Raw genomic sequence first — 20,373 nt, forward strand, 5'->3', positions numbered from 1 at the left:
TTGAGCTTACTGTGGAACTTAGTCAATTTGTGTAATAATGTCCTATAATATTTATTATTTATTTATTTATTTATTTAATGTCCTATAATATTTATTTACGTATTATTTATATTTATTACTTACAAAACAATACAAAAGATATAAACACATAATAAAAAACCTAACCTAGTGTGCCGCCAGCAGCGGGGCAGGGCCCAAGCTGCCGGTGGTCAGGGCCGCAGAGAGAGGAACCGCCGGACTATCCGCGCCGTGTCCAAGATCACCGCCTTCTGCATCTGACCCTTGATCCAACCACCTAGGAGTATGTCTTTCCCATCACGGAACAATGGTGTTCCGGACCTTTGGGAGGCGTGCGCGGAGCCGAAGCCAACACGTAGAGGCCCTTTTGACACTTTAATGAAATACACCTTGCCCGCGTCATGGGACCCGCCAGGGTGTAAGGACTATTTGAGAGTTAATGGAATCTAAAATGAACTGGGCTATTGGGTGAAAGCGATGGACTAAATACTGGGCTATGGGATAAAAAACCGGACGCCTGCCTAATAAAACGGTATTCAAATTTTTATTATTATATTTTAAATAATCCAAATTTCAATAAAAGACGGAACTGATGAAGACTGAAAGCCTATAACAAATTTAAAAGCTTAGAATTAATAGCTGAAGCCCAAAAATTGTGTAAGTACATAACTTAGAAATTATACGACTTAGAGCGTTTTCACATTGTCCAATATCGGCTGTCGGAAGGACGTAAATTGTAAAATATATGTGCTTCTTTGTGTTTATTTATGCATTTACTAAATCATTATTACTAAAAAACGATATATAACCCAAAAAAGACGGACTTCATGCCATATGACACTCTCACCCTCTCATCATCTTTTTTTGTCATGGACACCTTCCGACATCCGATATCGGAAGGTGCCTCCGACAGTTTTAGCTATGTCGGGCGATAATTTATGTTTGTGTGCGTGCATGTGTAGCAATGTTTCTAGTAGTGTGCGTGATCTGACATTACCGAAAGGGACAGACTTATGTATCTTTTAGTATTATTTGGCATGTCTAATGTAGGACCCTACATCCGATATCGGATCGGAAAATGTGAAAACGGTAAATTATTTATTTATAAGTAGCAGTTTTTTACAATATGTAATATGATATAACGAAAGTAATGTATGTTTAGATAAGTAACAATTTTAAAGACACGGTCACGTCTGAAAATATTGATACGAAAAAAGTGCCAAAAATATGTATACACGACTTTATTGCCCATATATTAAGGTGGTGGTGGTGTAAGAAGCGCTGGTGGCCTAGCGGTAAGAGCGTGCGACTTGCAATCCGGAGGTCGCGGGTTCAAACCCCGGCTCGTACCAATGAGTTTTCAGAACTTATGTACGAAATATCATTTGATATTTACCACTCGCTTTTCGGTGAAGGAAAACATCGTGAGGAAACCGGACTAATCCTAACAAGGCCTAGTTTACCCTCTGGGTTGAAAGGTCAGATGGCAGTCGCTTTCGTAAAAACTAGTGCCTACGCCAAATCTTGGGATTAGTTGTCAAGCGGACCCCAGGCTCCCATGAGCCGTGGCAAAATGCCGGGACAACGCGAGGAAGAAGAAGAAGAAGATATTAAGGTGGTGTATACATATTTTGGCATATTTTTCGTATCGATATTTTCAGATGTGACTGTACAAATGGGAATTAATGAAATAAAAAACAAAGACATTATCACAGAGTATTTATTTAAAAATATATAATTTCTAACATTACATAAACGCCGTACATGGAATAATGTTTAAGGCAAGATAGACATTGACCAACTAAATTCATACAAAAGGGAAAAAACTGATTGAAAATTCATCGCATTCGAACGGAGCTTTGGTAGCTTAGTTGTCTTGAAAGCATCCTTCATTCCGTTCGAAGTAGCTAAATTTTCAGTTCATCTCCTTAATTACCTAATTTTATTTTTTAATTAGAAATGTAGACATGCACTTAATTAAAATCTTTCACTGCCTTATGAAATATTATACCACCTGATCGTCCACAGAAAAAGAAAAAATGTTTTTCCACTTCTAAATATATCTTTTTTTCAAAAAAGCGAAACCTATAAAGCGATCGACATCAAAATCCTTAGCAAATTTCTGTTTGGCCCAGTGGTTGACTGGTAGAGAATGCCTTAAGGCATTAAGTCCGCCTATTGTACGTCATACTTGTACTTGTGCAATAAAGTTTAAATAATAATAATAATAAAATCAAAGTTAAGTTAAGATTTAGTTAGTGGAAAATGTTTTCTCCCGGAATGCAAACATGAATACAAACAAACATGAATTAACAATTTAACATGATATTTCACTCGGGTTGAAAACTTGCCAATTTATTTTTAGAAAGATTTGTGCTGTTATTGTTTTGGACCCGGGTATGTCCTTAAACTACGTCCAAAAGAGACGTATGGGCAATGTGAATGTCATCTCGCCTTGTGTGGTAGGGCACAGCACAGCAGATGTCATTCCAGATCTAGAGCAGAGCCCAACTGGGGAAGTACCTCCACCTTACAGAAAGCAGCAGCCAAATAACACTAGACCCTACTCGTAGTGTTGTGTTCCTGCCGGTGAGTAAGGTTGCCAGAGCTCAACGAGGGGGGTGGGGTTAGGGTCGGCAACGCGCATGTTACTCCCCTGGAGTTGCAGGTGTACATAGGCTACGGAGACTGCTTACCATCAGGCAGGCCGTATGCTTGTTTGCCACCGACGTAGTTTAAAAAAAAAAAAAAAAACCCGTTCGTGACTGCCGCCGGATGGCTTCATTTATAGGCGGGTACAAATGGGGATGATTTATATGAATGCATTTGTTCCCATCTGTTCCCGGCGGGAATAAATGGGCACACATGATTTTGTATGCGAGTTTAACTTCTCTTGCCTTTTCAAATTACGCTAAAATTAATAGTTAGGTATTATAATATCAACATTCTAATAGTACATTACGATACAAGTGCGAAAAATAGGAAATTCGAAACGAGTGGCGATAAATTAAAACACGACCGAAGGGAGTGTTTTAAATCGACACGAGTTGCGAATTACCTATTCGCACATGTATCGTACAACGTTTTACAGTACATATGGCCCTTTAAATGTTCGACACAGTAACATAATATGCTACTTCTCGCACTAGTGCTATAAAGTAGCCCCATATGTACTGTAAAGTATTATTTTAAATTCATAGCACATTACATAAAACACATTAGTTGATAAAATCGAACATTTAACGACAAATTAAAGTAAACTTTTTTTTTCAGTAAACTAACCGAAAAAAATCAACTGCAATTTAAAAAAAAAAAATTTTTTTTTTCTAAATTCATAGGGTGTCATAATAGCTTATATTTATTATAATAATTTACAAAGTAATTGTGTGATACTGATTCAAATTCTATAAAGTAAAGGAAACAAGAGTTTTAGGTCTGATTTTTCCAACATCAGATAAAATTATTTGTCCTTTTTCTTCTTGCTTGTGAAAGAAAGGGAGCGTGTTATCTTTATCTAACATATAATTTTATCTGATGTTTGAAAAATCAAACCTTAGTAAACTAAACTATACTTTTATTTATTATATAATTATGAACCAAAAAAATCATTTTAAATATTGAATTAGAATCAGTCTTTGGCATAAATGAGCACGAAATTAGAAAAATACAGTTATATTACTGGGCATTTTCATTTAAGTGGCCATTTTGTGTAAACATAACGTGTGACAAGTGACCATTACTTCTGAAGGCCTATTTAATTAAGGCATAATTGTGATGGAAAAAGTGCCCACAATTTGCGAACTTCGGTATTCGCGTTTTGTGATACTGACAACCAACTAAGTTAAATAATAGTTAATTAGTATCTACAATTCAATAAAAATGCCCAGCTACAACTAAATTCGTAATAACTTCTTCTTCTTCTTCCTCGCGTTGTCCCGGCATTTTGCCACGGCTCATGGGAGCCTGGGGTCCGCTTGACAACTAATCCCAAGATTTGGCGTAGGCACTAGTTTTTACGAAAGCGACTGCCATCTGCCCTTCCAACCCAGAGGGTAAACTAGGCCTTGTTGGGATTAGTCCGGATTAAATTCGTAATAACTTATCAAAATAAAATAAAATTTATCATGCCACAAGCTTAAATAATTAAAATTAGATCTAGTAAATTTTCCAAGAAATTTTCATGGAATGCTATAAGATTTACTTATACAAAAACACATATTTCATAATTCACAATCACATAAACTGAAATAGAGGTCATATACAAAAGAAAAAGTTACCTAGGCCTCCAATTCTATAAGCCCTAAGTGCCATTACCACTAAGCCACGATCACGGTCACAATCACGGAGCCAGATCACGGTAGAAGCGGTCAGAAATTCTATGGAATATGCAATTTTTTGAAAAGCTAGACATAGATAAGATTTACATATTTGTTTCTTGATTTGATGATCTCTATGTTAACATAAAAATAAGCCATTCGAAAATCGACTATTTATAATTTTCAGAAAATGTAAGTTGTAAAAAAAAGTTAATCGCTGTCAATTTTGTAACGAAAACTAAGCATGGAATCTTTACGGGGATGAACTTTTTACCTTCTGTTACATTGGGATATCGCTTATAGTTTATGAAGTGAACACCAATTTTTTTTTTAATTGTTATTGCGACTTAATGCTTCATTATCGTGACAAAACGAACAGGGGATAACTTTTCTTAATACGGATTATTTTCTGAAAACAATGATGAAATGTTACAATACAAGTCGACAGTAACAATTGGTGAAACCAAAACAACATATTTGAATGAGTCACAATTTATCGTATTTTTAAAGTAAACATAGTTGCTTATCACAGTTATCAGTATTAGTTTACAAATAGTAAAATTACATGCATATGTTATGATAAAATCAATAAAGTGCATTGGGATAACTTCGAAAGCAAAATCATTTTGAAAATTTGAATATAAATAAATATAAATATTGTAGGACATTATTACACAAATCGACTAAGTCCCACGGTAAGCTCAGTAATACTTGTGTTGTGGGTACTTAGACAACGATTTATATAATATATAAATACTTTAATACATAGAAAACACCCATGACTCTGAAACAAATAATTGTGTTCATCACACGAATAAATGCCCTTTCCAGGATTTCAACCCGGGACCATTGGCTACATAGGCAGGGTCACTATCCACTAGGCCAGACAGGTTGTCAAAAAGAATATAACATCTAAACTAGAAGCAGTACCTACTGTAGCAAGAATAATCAAAATGGTTGTATTCCCATTTATGCCCAATGGGCACAGCTGGGAATACGTGGCAGCGGTCACGTGGGGTGGGTACAAATGGGAATACACTGCAAAATGCCATGGTAAGTGTGATTTGCGTAAATTTTGCAGAATTAAATTCTTCTAGTTTAGATGATATTCATTCATTACAGGCTAGCATACGCGGGGCCCAAGTGAGAGCGGCTTGGAGAACACTGGTGAAGACAGTCGTCACGCCCCACAAGGAAAAAGAGATATCTGGATAAATTAATTTAAAACTAAAAAAAATTTGTTCAATGCCATATATGTACTAATAATAAAATAAAGGTTTACTTTACAAATATCAGATTCAAAAGGGCATAATATAATCAAAGCACAAATAGGGAAATAATATTTTATAATATACATTATGTATAGTAATAGCTCTGCCCATAACCCCACAGCACAGTTATTTCAAAATCCTGTACAAGAAAACGCATATAACGGATTTGCAAGACGGAAGTGATCTCGTAAGAGCTTCATGAACAGTTTTGTGTGGAGTGCTAAAAAACAAGTTCTTATTGCCATAGCATTTGTTTTTGTTTAGTTTTTCATACAGAAATTGGTTGATTTTGTAAGCTTAAAAAGATTTTTATAATCATGAGAGAATCATACACACTATTACGACTCACATCACCTGAATTTCATTAAATTGACCAAGCAAACAAAGGGTAAGACATTACGCATCTAAAGTATTGGATCAGACAATGCATAAGTATTAGTGTATCCTCAAATAGCTTTACAAAAAGATATAAGTTGCTGTTATACAACAATTAGACTGTGACGGACTTTAGAACACAAACTGAAAAGATCAGTGTAAATTCTCAGTGACACTCAAGGGACTGGACGTTTTTTGATGCTATAGTTTTCGTTATATAGGAATTAATACTTAAAGTAAAGCCAACAAATGTCAACATTATACGGAGTGAATTGTTATATCGAATGATGTTATATGGAGTTTACCCTATATCTCTATTTGGCAAATAATTCCAGGGCGGCAGATACTTTTGGCTCCTTGTTTCATCTGCTATTGATGCTGACTGTACGTGACAATAATATATATTCTTGTAACCATTCTAGGCTTGTTTTAAGGAAAGACATTAAGTGCCATTCTTATATTCCAGATACAAGAGGTTATACTTGCCAACAAAGCAAAGCATTATGTTTTATACCATTATCAAATATATTTGATAGTCTATTATATATGGATCTTAATAGAATATAAATCATTTGGGCAATAACATAGTTATTCATATAAATAAATTGTTGTGCTTCAGTGGCTTCATTATTCAAATCATTCAAAGCATGCAAACAAAAAAGTATGTTTTTTTTGTTTACATTCATTTAAGATCCGTATCAAGTAGATTATAGTGAAAAAAACAAACAACCATATGACTTTTGTTCTCACTTTAAATAGGGAAATGATTTATCAACTAAATCCAATAGGAATGTATAGCCCTAAAATAAAATTTAACACAACCGGTTATAAATATTATATTGAAAAACTTGGTCAATAAAATGTTTAGCTTTAACAATATTATTCTCGAACACAAGCAAAGGCATTAGGGCGTCAACGGCGGGTCGTCTTGGCCTATCATTACATCTTCATACATTATATCACCGTTTCTCTTCAAGTTGATTTTCTGTCGGAGATATTCAATTAAATTATACTTTCTTATAATTAATACAAGTCCACAAATGACTAGGGCTAGTGTGAATATGGTAACGACAGCGGCCGTAGCGCTGTGCTTTGCCGGGTAATCATTACTCGGAGGTTCGCAATCCTTGTCTACTCTGACAAAATCGGGCAAACAATCGCATATCCTTGTGGTTTGGTTACATATTTGGTGCTCCCCAGGGCACGGTTCCAGCATCGCCGGGTTACAGGACAGGATATCATCTGTTAAAAAGAATGAACCTCTTAGGATAACGGCCCGAATAAATTGATTCAATTAAATAATTGCCTGCTACTTACCTTGCGCGCCGAAGCTATATGCAGCGTTGAATATCAGCGTCGCGATGAGATTTATCACCTTTACACTGTTGCCGCGTGTCGACTGCATCATCGTTTGGTATTTACATCACAAATTGTAACGGGAAACAATAGTTTTTGTCTACAACGGAGAACAGTCGACTCGATCGTGCAAGCAAAACAACTTGTCATCTGACTGTCAAAATTGTCACAATAAAATTATTTGTTAGCAGATGCGTTTTGTTACTGCGCAGCGAAATAAATATGAAATCACTTTTTTCCTAGTAATACGTCAATGTTATTATCAGAAACAGTATTTTATCATAATTGGGAATCGAAATTTTTATTATGCTGTAAACAATTGCAAATTTCCCATTGCACTCGCTCGTCGGGATCAAAAATTTGAAAGGAGGCACAAAAGTTAAATTTAATTTTTAACAAGCAGAAACGTCTTCGAACGATGCTATTAAACTTAGAATAAATTTAAAGGTGGAAAACTTACTGTCTTGGGTGAGACTTGAACTCCAGAGGCCGTGAGTTCAAGTCTCACCCAAGACAGTAATTTTTCCACTTTTAAATTTATTTTGAGGCACAAAAGGTTCTAACTATGCAATGACAAAACGCAATCAAAATTCACGTTTCGTTTCACGCACGACATTGTCATTTTATGCGTTTTGATTGTAATAAGCAAAGCAAATTAAATAAAACATGTCTTTTCCGTCAGTCATTTAATTTTTTTGCTACAAATTTTTACATAAGTTGTTGTTAGCTAATTTAGGTTTATTTTGTAGAGTCTCTACTCTACATAATCGTCTGGTTCTGCCTTTAGATATTTCATTTCCTGTCATAATCATTCGGAAGTTTATTTTTGTTTTAGCCAATTATTGTAAGTCACATACAAAAATAAGAACATAAAAATGCATACCTATTTAATACATGCAATGATAAACTTACAACTACCCAGCCCTAAATACTATCAGTCAAATAAGTATTTCTTTAAACTAAGTTTATTCTAGAAGCTGTATTCATCTCCTTCGCCATAAACATATTTTTCGGGAAGAATGTAATCCTTCGGGTCGTGGCCGTGTGCTTCGACGCCGCCATTGCCATCGCTGGCGCCCTCTCTGAAGAAAAAAAAGTTTGTTAAAAAGGTGGCAAATTAAAAACAAATTAAAGTAGATGTCAAACGTAGACTTCCGACAAAATTATGTCAATATCGCGACTTTTTATTTATAAATTAGTTAAAATTAAAGTGAAATATTTCATTAATTTATAAATAAACAATCAAGTCATTTTAATCTCACCTCTGACGTATTAGAATACTTTCATCGCTAAAATAGGTATTTTCTGTTTTCTTTGCGAGGTAAGATCTCTTCGTTTTCTTATAGGGAAGGGAATTTCATCTTCCAAAGCCTCAACACTCTCTAGAAGCGATCTATAATAGAAGCGTCATTTTAAAGGCAACAAAGCATAAATAACTATTAGACTTTCTGCTGATAGCAGATTATAAAACTTATACGGGTTATTTTAACTTATCCGATCCCCATACACTCTTTGAGCCAAGGAAAGGCATATGTTATTTCTTTATCGCTCTTAGCAGCAAGAGGAATATAGAAGAATATGACCGGCGATTAGATAATAATAACCCCTTAGGTAAGTGAGCTATTCAATTTGTTAAATAATAAGACGATGTGCAGATTACAGTGCCGGATTAACCATTAAGCAAAATAAGCACTTGCTTAGGGCACCACGTCTAGGGGGGCACCAAAATCATAGGAAAAAAAACGCGCAGGCTGCATCAGCATCGCATTCGTAGTGTAGTACTTATGTACACGAAACTTTTTGATACGTGTGCAAGTACCCATCTAATAATGAAGGGTCGTAAGAGAGTGAGTACACGTAAGCACATCTCCAACCTTACGAGGAGGCCATCAAAGCTCATGGCCAAAAAATCTTACCGTCGGGCTTGTGGCCAACCGATTTTCTCGACGTAGATTACCGATTTTGTAGCGTATTTTGGTCTCTTGCACACCAGATGTGTCGGCCAGGCCGAGTTGCTGCAGAGCCGCGATCCTGCGACCTAATTGTCAAAGTGTAATAAAGGGCCCTGCGAAGGCCGAAAAACAAAAGCATCTTATCAAGTTGCGCTTTCGAGTTAAGGCAAAGGCCGAGCAGTAGGAGGACCGTGATTACATAGGTTCGATTTCAAGCTACTCTTTTGCAGTTCGGCGTTAGGTCTTATGCGACGCCAGGCCTTCTACTTTATGCAAACTGCCCCACTTTCGCTTGGCCATGGATCCAAATCCATGCTGTCCTCTTTCGCAGCTGGGCTGCCTTGCTCACACCTCGCCATTAGTTGTATTATATGATAACGCGCCGCGATCTGACGCTGCGGACGTCCAGCTATTCATACCTCGCCATTGGTCAAATTCAAGCCTTGCTTTCTTCCAGCTCGACCTTTGGCCTCATCCGTAAGCGCTGATCGAACGCTCCGCGCATTCAGCCTTAGACTTTGCCTTTAAAAACACCTTCACGATTTAGGCCAATCAAATTAGATCCAAAAAAATATTTTGAGGAATTAATTCCCAGCAAGCTGGAAATTGTTTTAATACATTTATTTGGTCCTAAATGCGTGTAATCCCAGTTTGATCTATCCCAGGAGGTGTGCATACATTTTGGGATCCTTAGGAGATTATTTTTTCCTTTGGATTGCCAAACCACTCGATGTAGAACAGGGGTGGCCAACAGGTCGATCGCGATCGACCCGGTCGATCGCGACTGTTAGTCCAGTCGATCGTGGCAAGGCAAAAAATATAAATACGTAGACCAGTTTCATTTAAGGTTTTACGAAATACCAATTACGTAGATCGCACAGGGTTTCGGTAAACAGGAGATCTTGGGTCTAATCAAGTTGGCCACCCCTGATGTAGAAGGAACCCACTATCAATTACAATAGCACTTGGTGGATCAGACACTGGTAAGAAAGCGTTTTAGGATTATTAACATGATTTTACCAAAAATAAAAAATGTCGACCAAATTTACAATTTAGGTACTACGAATACATATTAAGGTACCTTAAATCAATCAATCAATCAATATATTTTATTGCAAGAACATAGTTAAATTACATTTCGGATCCTCAGATATCAATTTTAATAATACTTGTAATTAGAACAAATTTTCCGTCGGCCGTACCGTTTTCGATTTACAAGCAAAAAAACTGAAAAAGAGGAAACATTTATGCACACCTCCTGGAATGGAGCAAACTCGGATTACACGTATTTTTAGGTCGAAAAAATCTAATTGTATTGGCCTAATTGTGACACATTATTATTTAAGAAAACGAGACTTATTCGCGTTTGATTAAGTTCTAAAATTACCTCCAACGTCAAAATAATGATGTCGACTTTACACAGTCTTCTCCGAGACCATGGGGACAACGCCGGCCTTGAAACGTCTGGTCAGAGGTAATTTTAAAACTTACCCTATTAAGTCCATTTTTCGTAAACAATAATTTGCTATTTAAAACATTTGTGGCCATTGGTACTTGTTCTGAAAATCAATGGCCAATGGCTAAGCCCCTACTGAAGCTCGGCCTTTGCCCTCACATGAATGAGCTTCGCAGGAAAGCTCTAGAGGTTCCAAAATCCTGTGCGGAATACTGCCTATGTCTTACGTCTTCGCTTACACTTGGACCATGGTTGGCTTGGCCTCCGGACTTATGCGAAGCACGGTCTTCGAATTTGCTTACACTTTACCTTACCTACTCTTGGAACATTAATACTGCAGTTCTGTCAATTTCCGTGATAAAATGATGTGACGGATTGAAAATTCTATTCTCAGAAGTAATGCGGTAATAAGCGCTGGTGGCCTAGCGGTAAGAGCGTGCGACTTGCAATCCGGAGGTCGCGGGTTCAAACCCCGGCTCGTACCAATGAGTTTTTCGGAACTTATGTACGAAATATCATTTGATATTTACCAGTCGCTTTCGGTGAAGGAAAACATCGTGAGGAAACCGGACTAATCCCAACAAGGCCTAGTTTATCCTCTGGGTTGGAAGGTCTGATGGCAGTCGCTTTCGTAAAAACTAGTGCCTACGCCAAATCTTGGGATTAGTTGTCAAGCGGACCCCAGGCTCCCATGAGCCGTGGCAAATGCCGGGACAACGCGAGGAAGAAGAAGTAATGCGGTAATAAACGTCATTCAATTTACCAAGAAAATTCAATGTAATCTTGATGAGGGGGCACCATGGTCTAGAAATGCTTAGGGCACCAAAATGTCTTAATCCGGCACTGGCAGATTATTTCAGACGAATTCACTAGAGATCCAGGGCTATAACCGCGAAAATCGAAGTTCGTCATTGCGGGCATTTTTCTGTGTCACTCTAATTACGTCTTAGTAAGAGTAAAAGAGAAAGATCCTCGCAATTTGCGATTTTCGCGGTAGGCCCGCCGATGATCCGTTTCCAGTTCCGTAATTAGAGTGACAGAGAAAAATGCCCGCAATTGACGAACTTCGATTTTCGCGGTTATAGCCCAGAACATACGGCAGTGTAACCAAAGTCTTAGCCATTTATGCAGTTGACTTATAGGTAATTTAAAAAAAATAAGAAACTAAAACTTACTTTAACTCCTCATGAGTATGATCGTCCTTCTGTTCCCCGCTGTTTCTTTCTTCTGCCTCGTACTCCGGTTCTCTGTATTTCTCCTTCTTGGCTGTAAGCAAAAACATTAGATAAATGAAACAGCCGTAGTTTAATAACAAATAGTTTATTACAACATACCCGATTACAACAGTTAGGTAAATTAATAAAAAACTTATAAAATGCCTTTCTTTTTGCGCTCGTTTTAGTCTATATATGCTAGTATGGCTTGAGCCTTGAATATACAATAGGGTTGTTTCCAATTTTTTGAAACGCTCGTATTACGTTCTATATTAACTAAAAGTTGCCCTAAAATTCAACTTTTATATTAAAAACGGCTTTAAATATGTTAAATTAACCAAATATATTTGACAGATGCTTTCGCGCCCAAAACGCTCTTTGAAAATTGTGTGACGTCACAGTTTACGGTTTGACACATAACTACATACGCACGTAGAAGATACGAACTGTCAACTGACATTTGTCATTTGTTGTTTATCGCATAACTGTCAACAGTGTCAATCCGAGAGTTGTGACGAGAAGTCAGAATCTTCAATGACGTTTCGAGTTTGGTCACGTGACGTGTGCCAAAAGATATTTTAAATTTAATATTTACAAAAATATGGTCATTACAGGTCCCCTAAAAGTACTTTAACATGTTCTTATAATCCAAAAGAATTTATTGGGATACAAATTCTGCCCTAAGATTTGTAGATGGAAACAACCCTATTAATGACAGATAGGTAAACAGGGTGTTCTGCCTTTTCGTCGAAGTTTTATTGACCGAATTTCACTTGCCAAACAACTTTTCGCAGATGATTTACTTTAGCAACCAACATTCGGCAAACTTTCAATATGACAACGTTTTACTTGGTAGAATTATAGTTAAGTAGATAATATAGTAGATTAGAAGGACATGATGTCTTCAACAGAAGGACATGATGTCACGATCCTCAGCATTGAGGGACCGACTGAAGAAGAAGAAGATTATAATTATGACTTGCAACATTTAGAAAAGGTACATTTCTTTTGCTAAATCATTCATTTGGCTAAAAAAATAGGTACGATAACGTATAGTAATTTGACAGAGACAAGATAGGTGCGAAGACGAGCGAAGCGAGGAGGTCCGTGTTAGCGACTTTTTATGCATCGAACGATGTTAGATTACAAAAATAAACTTAGATGTTTCTTATTAGACTTGCAAAGTCATTCTGATACCTAAAACATTGCGTTTTAAAAAGTGTCTTTTAAGTTGTTTTCCAAACATACAGTTATTAACTGTTATGTTGGGAAATAATACGCTATTATTATGCTGAGTTGCTACTTGATCATTCGGCGAAATAAAATTATGCGAAAAATTGGCTGGGAAATGACATTCGGCAAAATAATTTTCGGCAATGATTTAGAGAACCGTAAACAGACAAAACTTAGTTTTTCGATGTTCGCGGTGGCTTTGCTTCGATTTAGGTAGGTAATTAGCGGTGCTGCCTGTCAAGTGTCTATTTTAATGAGAAATATTATAATCTAACGGAACATATTATTATGTATCTAACAGTGGCGGTGCGTCAGAAGTAAGCATAATTACCATGTTTTTCCCTAAATATTTGTAGAATAAAGTGTTCAGTCCCTAGGCTCCATGTACACTTGTAAGTTTTACTTACGTAAGTAGGGACACAGCTATACTATAGAGTGAGAGATGAATATCATTATCTCATTCTAACAAATAGCTTTGTCCTTACTTACGTAAGTAAAACTTACAAGTGTACCGGCCGCCTTAAACAGAGTGCTATAATCCTAAGTTTCATAATTATTCCTTCTGACTATTTTGTAGTCAAGAAAAAAGTAATGATCAATTTTTAAAAGAACCACCTAACAAGCCGTCTAATAAACTTCCACGGCCGTGGACGCCTTATCTTCGCCGAGCGCCCCTCACCCTCCTCATTCACGGCATAATCGTCATACCCCTCCTGATAATCGTCATTTGCACTATAGTCATTAATTCCATAGCCATTATTACCTACTCTCTCGTATTGGCTGTGGCCCTGGTTATTTCCATTTGGCCCTCTATCTTTATAAACGTTGCCACCCAATGTAAGTATTCTACCGTATTGATGACTGTGCGCGCCCTGTCCGTCATCTGCCTCCCCAACCTCCTCATTATAGTCGTTAATAGCGTCACTATCGTCACCTTTTTCTCTTCTTTCGTGGTTGTGGCTGTATGCGCCCTGGTTGCCGCCATCGTCGTGTCCGAAGGAGTCTTGCTTTTCGAATTCATAGTTGTCGCCAGCCTGTAAAAAGAAAATCATTAGATACCTATAAGCTGTGTTTTTTATGAACATAATAAATAACAGTTCGATTGGGCAATTTAACACTTTTAAACCAATAAGAATAATTTTGTTCTAAAACGACAGATCCCACAAATTAGGGCAATCATAACTGGGCTATAACCGCGAAAATAGAAGTTCGTCAATTGCGGGCATTTTTCTCTGTCAGTCTACCTACGTCTTAGTGAGAGTAAAAGAGAAAGATACCCGCAATTTGCAAATTTCGGTTTTCGCGTTAGGCCCTGAGTGCTCCGTTACTTAAATACCTACTGACAGCTACTTAATGAACATTTAAAGATAGGACTTTGAACATTAAAATATATACTTATTTAAATGTTGTAAAGTTCAGTTAAAAGAGGGTTGAAATTAAAATGGGGTTGAAAGTTTATATTCACTTCTACGTCATTCAAGATCACATTTCATGTCTCAAATAAATAACAAACGAGATACCCAGAGTCAAGTCCTGTACTATAACCGCGAAAATCAAAGTTCGTCAATTGCGGGCATTTTTCTCTGTTACTCTAATTAGCGAATTTCGGTTTTCGCGGTAGGCCCCCTGATACGGAACCGCACGGTCAGTATGCTAGTGAGAAAACGCTATGCACGTATAATAGCGATGTCCCGTTCGCACACTGGAGCGACGATGTCCGCGTGTATCCGCATCCGTGAAGAAGAGGTCCTTGCTTCTATCGCACCAAAAGGGTTTTTGGTGAGAGATGCCTTTCCATCCTTCTTCGGGATTTTTGGCGGTGTCTGTCGCCGCCCGTGACGACGGGTGGGTCTTTCTTGTGCCCTTCACAAAGGGCGAGGGCTTCTGGGCCGTGGTCGGCCGGAGGCCGATCATGGCTTTGTTGTTGTGTTGTCTCCTCTTCTAAAAAGAGGTGTGTGAGTGAAGAAGAGCATCATAATACCTTCTTATGGAAGCTGTCGAAGTGCTGGTATCCCTTCTTGCCGCCTCCCTCCTTCTTGCGCGAGTAGCCGATCTCGCCATCTCCCTCGTTCTCGTACGACTTGTGGTAGTCCTCGGGCTGTGTCAAAATGTTCAATACTAAGTTATAAGCTGAGCGAGAATTGCGTTCTGGGGGCCTACCGCGAAAACCGAAATTCGCAAATTGCGGGGATCTTTCTCTTTTACTCCAATGAAGGCGAAATTAGAGTGGCAGAGAAAAATGCCCGCAATTTGTGAACTTCGATTTTCGCGGTAGCAACTTGACAAAAACTTGTCTTAAAAATCTAATTTGCTTCACAAACACAGCGAAGAGGACAAATCGCCAAAAGTGAACTAATCGTTAAAGAGTTCCATTCTGATCAGCATCAGCAGTTCCACTTCATCAAATTTCACTTTTTAAATGTAAATTTGTTGATGAAAATACAAAAATCACTATATGTATGCTCTTCACATTTGAAGAGTTCCCTCGATTCCTCATGAATCCCATCATCAGAACTGAGTTTTGACAAAAACGGGACCAATCTGTGTATATATAGATTCAAACAAAAAAATAATTTTCAAACAACTTCAACCAGAAATGACGGAGTTATGAAGTAAGGTAGAAGTACTAGTGCTCGACGCTGCACTAGTCACCGACATGGGCACTTTATTTCATGGAAATATAGGTTAAATTTGAACAACGAAGATTTTTCTGTATTCGAACTTAATCCTTGTCACTTTGACATAAAGTGCCCATGTCGAGTACTAGTGCAGCGTCGAGCACTAGTACTTCTACCTTAGCACAAAAAAAAACATGCACACCTAATTTACAGCCTCCTCCTTTTGAAATCTTGAAGTCGGTTAAATATTATTCTAGTTAGGCATATTTAAGATGGCGTCGACTTCAAAAATTGTAAATTGTAGCCCACTCACCGCCGCCGCCCGAACTTCTCTAACGTAAGACCCCACTGCCACCGTGTCATCAGCAACTTCCATGTCTTCGAGCGTTAGCGTCGGCTTACATGCTGCCAGTTGCAGCGCGGCTGCTAAAATAATGAGCTTGAACGCCATAGTGCCTGAATAATCGAAGAAAACAAATGTTTATTAATGTAGCAGCCGTGCAGGTCAGGGTCTCGACGACTCAAATAAAACTTAATTATTAATCTATGACTGACTTATCTATAACAGATTTATCAATGTTTTTTTTTTTCAAACATTCGTTTTTGCCACAATAACTTCTGTCTGCATACAAACTTAGCCCTCGTTTTCATCTTTGGATATTAACATTATTGAAAATATTTTGACCAGATTTTGACACAATTTTTTGTATATCAACCACAGCTAAGCCCTATACGTTTGATTTATTTCAAATTTATAATTATTATTAGAATTAGGAGTATTTAAATATTTATATGAAATCAGTTTTTGCTCCTAATTTGTACAATAATCAAGAAATTTAAAAAAGCCAAACGTAGGTGTTATATATGTAATATGGGATAGATCTAAGTTAACATGCGCTGACTAAAGGTGGTTTAACATTTTGTATGTCAGTTCCGAAATACACACGATTGAGCTATCTCGGTATTACATTGCTGCTCCAGGATATACCTTAAGGACCTTTCCAGTATTCCCTATAGTTGGGTGAATCAACTTTTTGGCGTCACTCGTTGCCATGGTTACGATTAGTTGTCCAGGGGACAAAAGTTCATTGAAATACTGATTTTATGGTACTTAAATGTATCAAACTTGCGTTTTTGAGGTCGTTATAACCAATGTCCATAATGGGCCCCCTACTAAGCATGTTAATAGAACGGCATACACCGTCTCTTCAAACAAACTGTGCCACTGTTGTCCCTTGGACAACGGGACAGGATAACAAAACAAAAAAGTTGATTCACCCAGTTACATGCACAATAGTAGAGACATAACTATGGTTAATTTACATCAAGTTACGTGGAAATATTTTCCATAATGTCAATATCCAGAGAGGAAAATGGGGACTAAGTTTGTATGGAGAAGCGGCCGTCCCCTTTCCTCTTTCCAAGCTCAATAGTTCGTCTGGTACCCACAGCAAACATTATTGAGCTAATTGTGGAATTAGGTTGAATGTTTAAGATGATGTTCAGTAATAGATAGATAGATAAAATCTTTATAGGAATAGTGCGCGTTGGAGGATCTGCCATCTTGGGGCCTGAATACATAGGTACAAATATAAAAAAAAAAAACAGTAAATGAAAACACAAACTCACCTTATCCAAACGCAGCACTAACGAACAGTAATTCCCAACTGCTACTTATTTTATACAAATCAAACATTACATCCACTAGATCTTTCACAAGAATAACCCTATAAAACTACCACATTTAACTGTCAATTCTTAAACCTTATTCCAAAGACATAAGAACCACTATTGTCCAGTTAAATGTTGCAGTTTTTAAAGAAAGGTCATTTTTTAAACGTATCAATTGCAGTATTCTGTCAAGCGAATCGGGCAAGGTGTTGCAGCTGAGATTTAAATACGAGCTAAAGAATTGAGTAAAAGTTGACAAACGATCGAGCAATCTAGAATATGGCACCATTTTAAATTAATTCTTTGACTGAATTGATCTAACTATTGAGACATTACAGATATTTCGGTTTTTGCTTAGAAATAAAGGATAGAAAATAGAAACAAAAGTGTAATCTCGTCTGAAACTGTTTTTTTCTAGTCTATCTATATTTCAACACTAGTTTCTGTCCGCGACTGCGTCCGCGGAGAATGATGATGACTGATAAAAGCTATCTCCATAACAAATTACATCAAAATTCGCCGGTGAATATGAATGCAAGAGATCAACGAGGGTGCGGAGTATTAGGGTCGGCAACGCGCATGTAACTTCCGATCTACACTCTTGTGCTCAGTACCCCTAGTGTAAATTTTATCGACATCATAACGTGACGAACGCGTTTGCGTTAAGTCTCATTTTGTATAGGATTTTGAGTTTCCAAAACGTCCCGCTTGGCGCGCTCTTTCTAAATCCAATACAAAATGAGACTAAACGCAAACGCGTACGTCACGTTTCGAAATCGAATTTATTTACACTAAGGGTACTGTACCCCTAGTGTAAATAAATTCGATTTTGTATTGGATTTAGAAAGAGCGCGCCAAGCGGGACGTTTTGGAAACTCAAAATCCTATACAAAATGAGACTTAACGCAAACGCGTTCGTCACGTTATGATGTCCATTAAATTTACACTACGGGTACAGATCACAGTGAATACCTGCAGGTATCTATACATCTTTCGTACAAAAAACCCACCTACATCTCTAACGCTTGCAATTCAGACGTTACGCCGACTATGGGGAGCGTGCATGAACTGTAGGAGGCAGCACAGGAACCGTCAGATTTTTGGCGCGAGGCGTAATTGTGATGTTTATTGTTCCGATGTACCCCACAAGATGGCAGAACCTACTATGCACAAGAAAACACGTGACGTGTAAATTTACATGTTTATGGTTCCGATTCAGGCCACTAGATGGCAGACCCTCCAACACGCACGGTCCCTATAGACATTATAGACCAATTCGCAAAACAAAAGCAGAAGAAACAAAAGGCTCAATTTCCGTTACATTCAAACCGTTACAATTCCAAACCGGAATATGATTAGCAACAGGTGTCATAACATCTTTCATTTTCCTATAAATTAGATTCGATACAGCCATAGATTACGCCCAACAGACGCCGCGTTATGAAGAATTTACAAACTGAAGAGAACCGACTTCACTACGCAGTTTAAAATGCCATAATTTGGAGACTTCTCTGGCCTAGTCGGTAGTAACCCTGCCAATGAAGCCGATGGTCCCGGGTTCAAATCCTGGTAAGGGTATTTGTTTGTGTGATGAGCACGAATATTTGTTCCTGAGTTTTCTATGTATTTCAGTATTTATAAAAATGTATATTATATGTATATCGTTGTCTTAGTACCCACAACACAAGCCTTATTGAGCTTACTGTGGGGCTTAGTCAATTTGTGTAATATCGGCCTATAATATTTATTTATCCATAATTTTATGGTTTACTTCGCAAAATGGTACTTTTATAGAGAAAATGTACTTGCTGTAAAATTACGGAATCGCTGTGAAGTATATCCTATAGATAAAATTTGAGAAGTTCCCTCAATTTATTCAGAATTCAGAGATTCTAACAATATGTTGATGATTAAATATGATGTTGGTACAACAAGAAACATATCTTTGAAACAAAAAATTATAATTTCAGAAATCAGTCTAATAGTATTCGACTAATCGGTGAACATATATACTCTTTTTTTTTTACATACATATTGAGAACTCAATTTTATTAGGTCGATTAATATGTCGTGAAACGAGATCGCACCTGCGTCAAATATGCGGTCGCATTCATCTAAATTAGAATGGTGATAGCCATTCGTCTTACACGCACCATCTAGTAGGATCTAATCTGTGGGCTCTCTTCAACAATAAGTACAATATCTATTGTGAAGATTGATTTACTTTCATTCGATTTTTGCTTGAATGGGCGTTCCAAAAAAAAGTGACAGGTTGTTGAAACTTATTAAATGCAACGTTGCAACGATCTGTGCAAGGTCGAATTTGGTCAACGAAACAACAGTGTAATAAAAGCTTACGTTTTAGTTTTTAAGACTTTAAAAAAGAGGTTCTATTCGTCGGGGTCTTTAAAAAATTCTAGGTTTACAGATTTAACCATTTGGGTTTTATGTTGGTAAAGGTTTTCACCGTTGTTATCAGTTCAGGGTCTGGTGGTGGGTTTGAAAAAACCCTACAAATCTGGATCATAATTCCAATCATTTATATATCTAGAAAATGCCCCCAGCATAATGCATCAACAGCCTATTTTATTACAAGCTTTTATTTATTTTCACCTGACCGTTGTCTGTTTGTAATCAAATCTTGCAAGTTAAATTTGATCCACTTCCCGGTTTAGCTGAAAATTTGCATACATATGTAAGTCGGGTGACAATGCAATATTATGGTACCATCGAGCTGATCTGATGATGGAGACAAGAGGTGGACATAGGAACTCTGTGATAAAACAACGCAGCCTAATTGTGTTTGGGGTTTTTAGAATTTGCTCGATGAGTATTAGTTGCCTGTGGAAAGAAAGGTACAGTCAGCGATAATAGCTTGTACCAAAAATGAAAT

The 20,373-nt window shown here is 37.4% G+C and overlaps 2 protein-coding genes across 3 annotated transcripts; both read right to left on the reverse strand.

The window, feature by feature from the left end:
- Positions 1-6,800: 6,800 nt before the first annotated feature.
- LOC133517379 (uncharacterized) lies at positions 6,801-7,489 on the reverse strand. Its single transcript, XM_061850678.1, has 2 exons — positions 7,298-7,489; positions 6,801-7,222 (listed from the first exon to the last, which is right to left on the reverse strand). Exons 1-2 carry the CDS (start codon positions 7,386-7,388, stop codon positions 6,885-6,887), a joined length of 429 nt encoding a protein of 142 aa, XP_061706662.1. The 5' UTR covers positions 7,389-7,489; the 3' UTR covers positions 6,801-6,884.
- A 518-nt stretch (positions 7,490-8,007) lies between these two features.
- LOC133517378 (uncharacterized) lies at positions 8,008-19,046 on the reverse strand. 2 transcript variants are annotated; one of them, XM_061850676.1, is made up of 7 exons: positions 17,439-19,046; positions 16,123-16,265; positions 15,173-15,289; positions 14,126-14,225; positions 11,920-12,010; positions 8,599-8,729; positions 8,307-8,418 (listed from the first exon to the last, which is right to left on the reverse strand). In XM_061850676.1, exons 2-6 carry the CDS (start codon positions 16,258-16,260, stop codon positions 8,609-8,611), a joined length of 567 nt encoding a protein of 188 aa, XP_061706660.1. In that variant the 5' UTR covers positions 16,261-16,265; positions 17,439-19,046; the 3' UTR covers positions 8,307-8,418; positions 8,599-8,608. The 2 variants fall into 2 exon arrangements, with proteins under 2 accessions (XP_061706661.1, XP_061706660.1); XM_061850677.1 differs by lacking the exon at positions 8,599-8,729 and having other exon boundaries at positions 8,008-8,418; positions 17,439-19,031.
- Between the last annotated feature and the right edge of the window lie 1,327 nt (positions 19,047-20,373).

This window comes from Cydia pomonella, chromosome 4 (genome assembly GCF_033807575.1).
Source record: "Cydia pomonella isolate Wapato2018A chromosome 4, ilCydPomo1, whole genome shotgun sequence".
NCBI classification, from domain to species: Eukaryota; Metazoa; Arthropoda; class Insecta; order Lepidoptera; family Tortricidae; genus Cydia; species Cydia pomonella.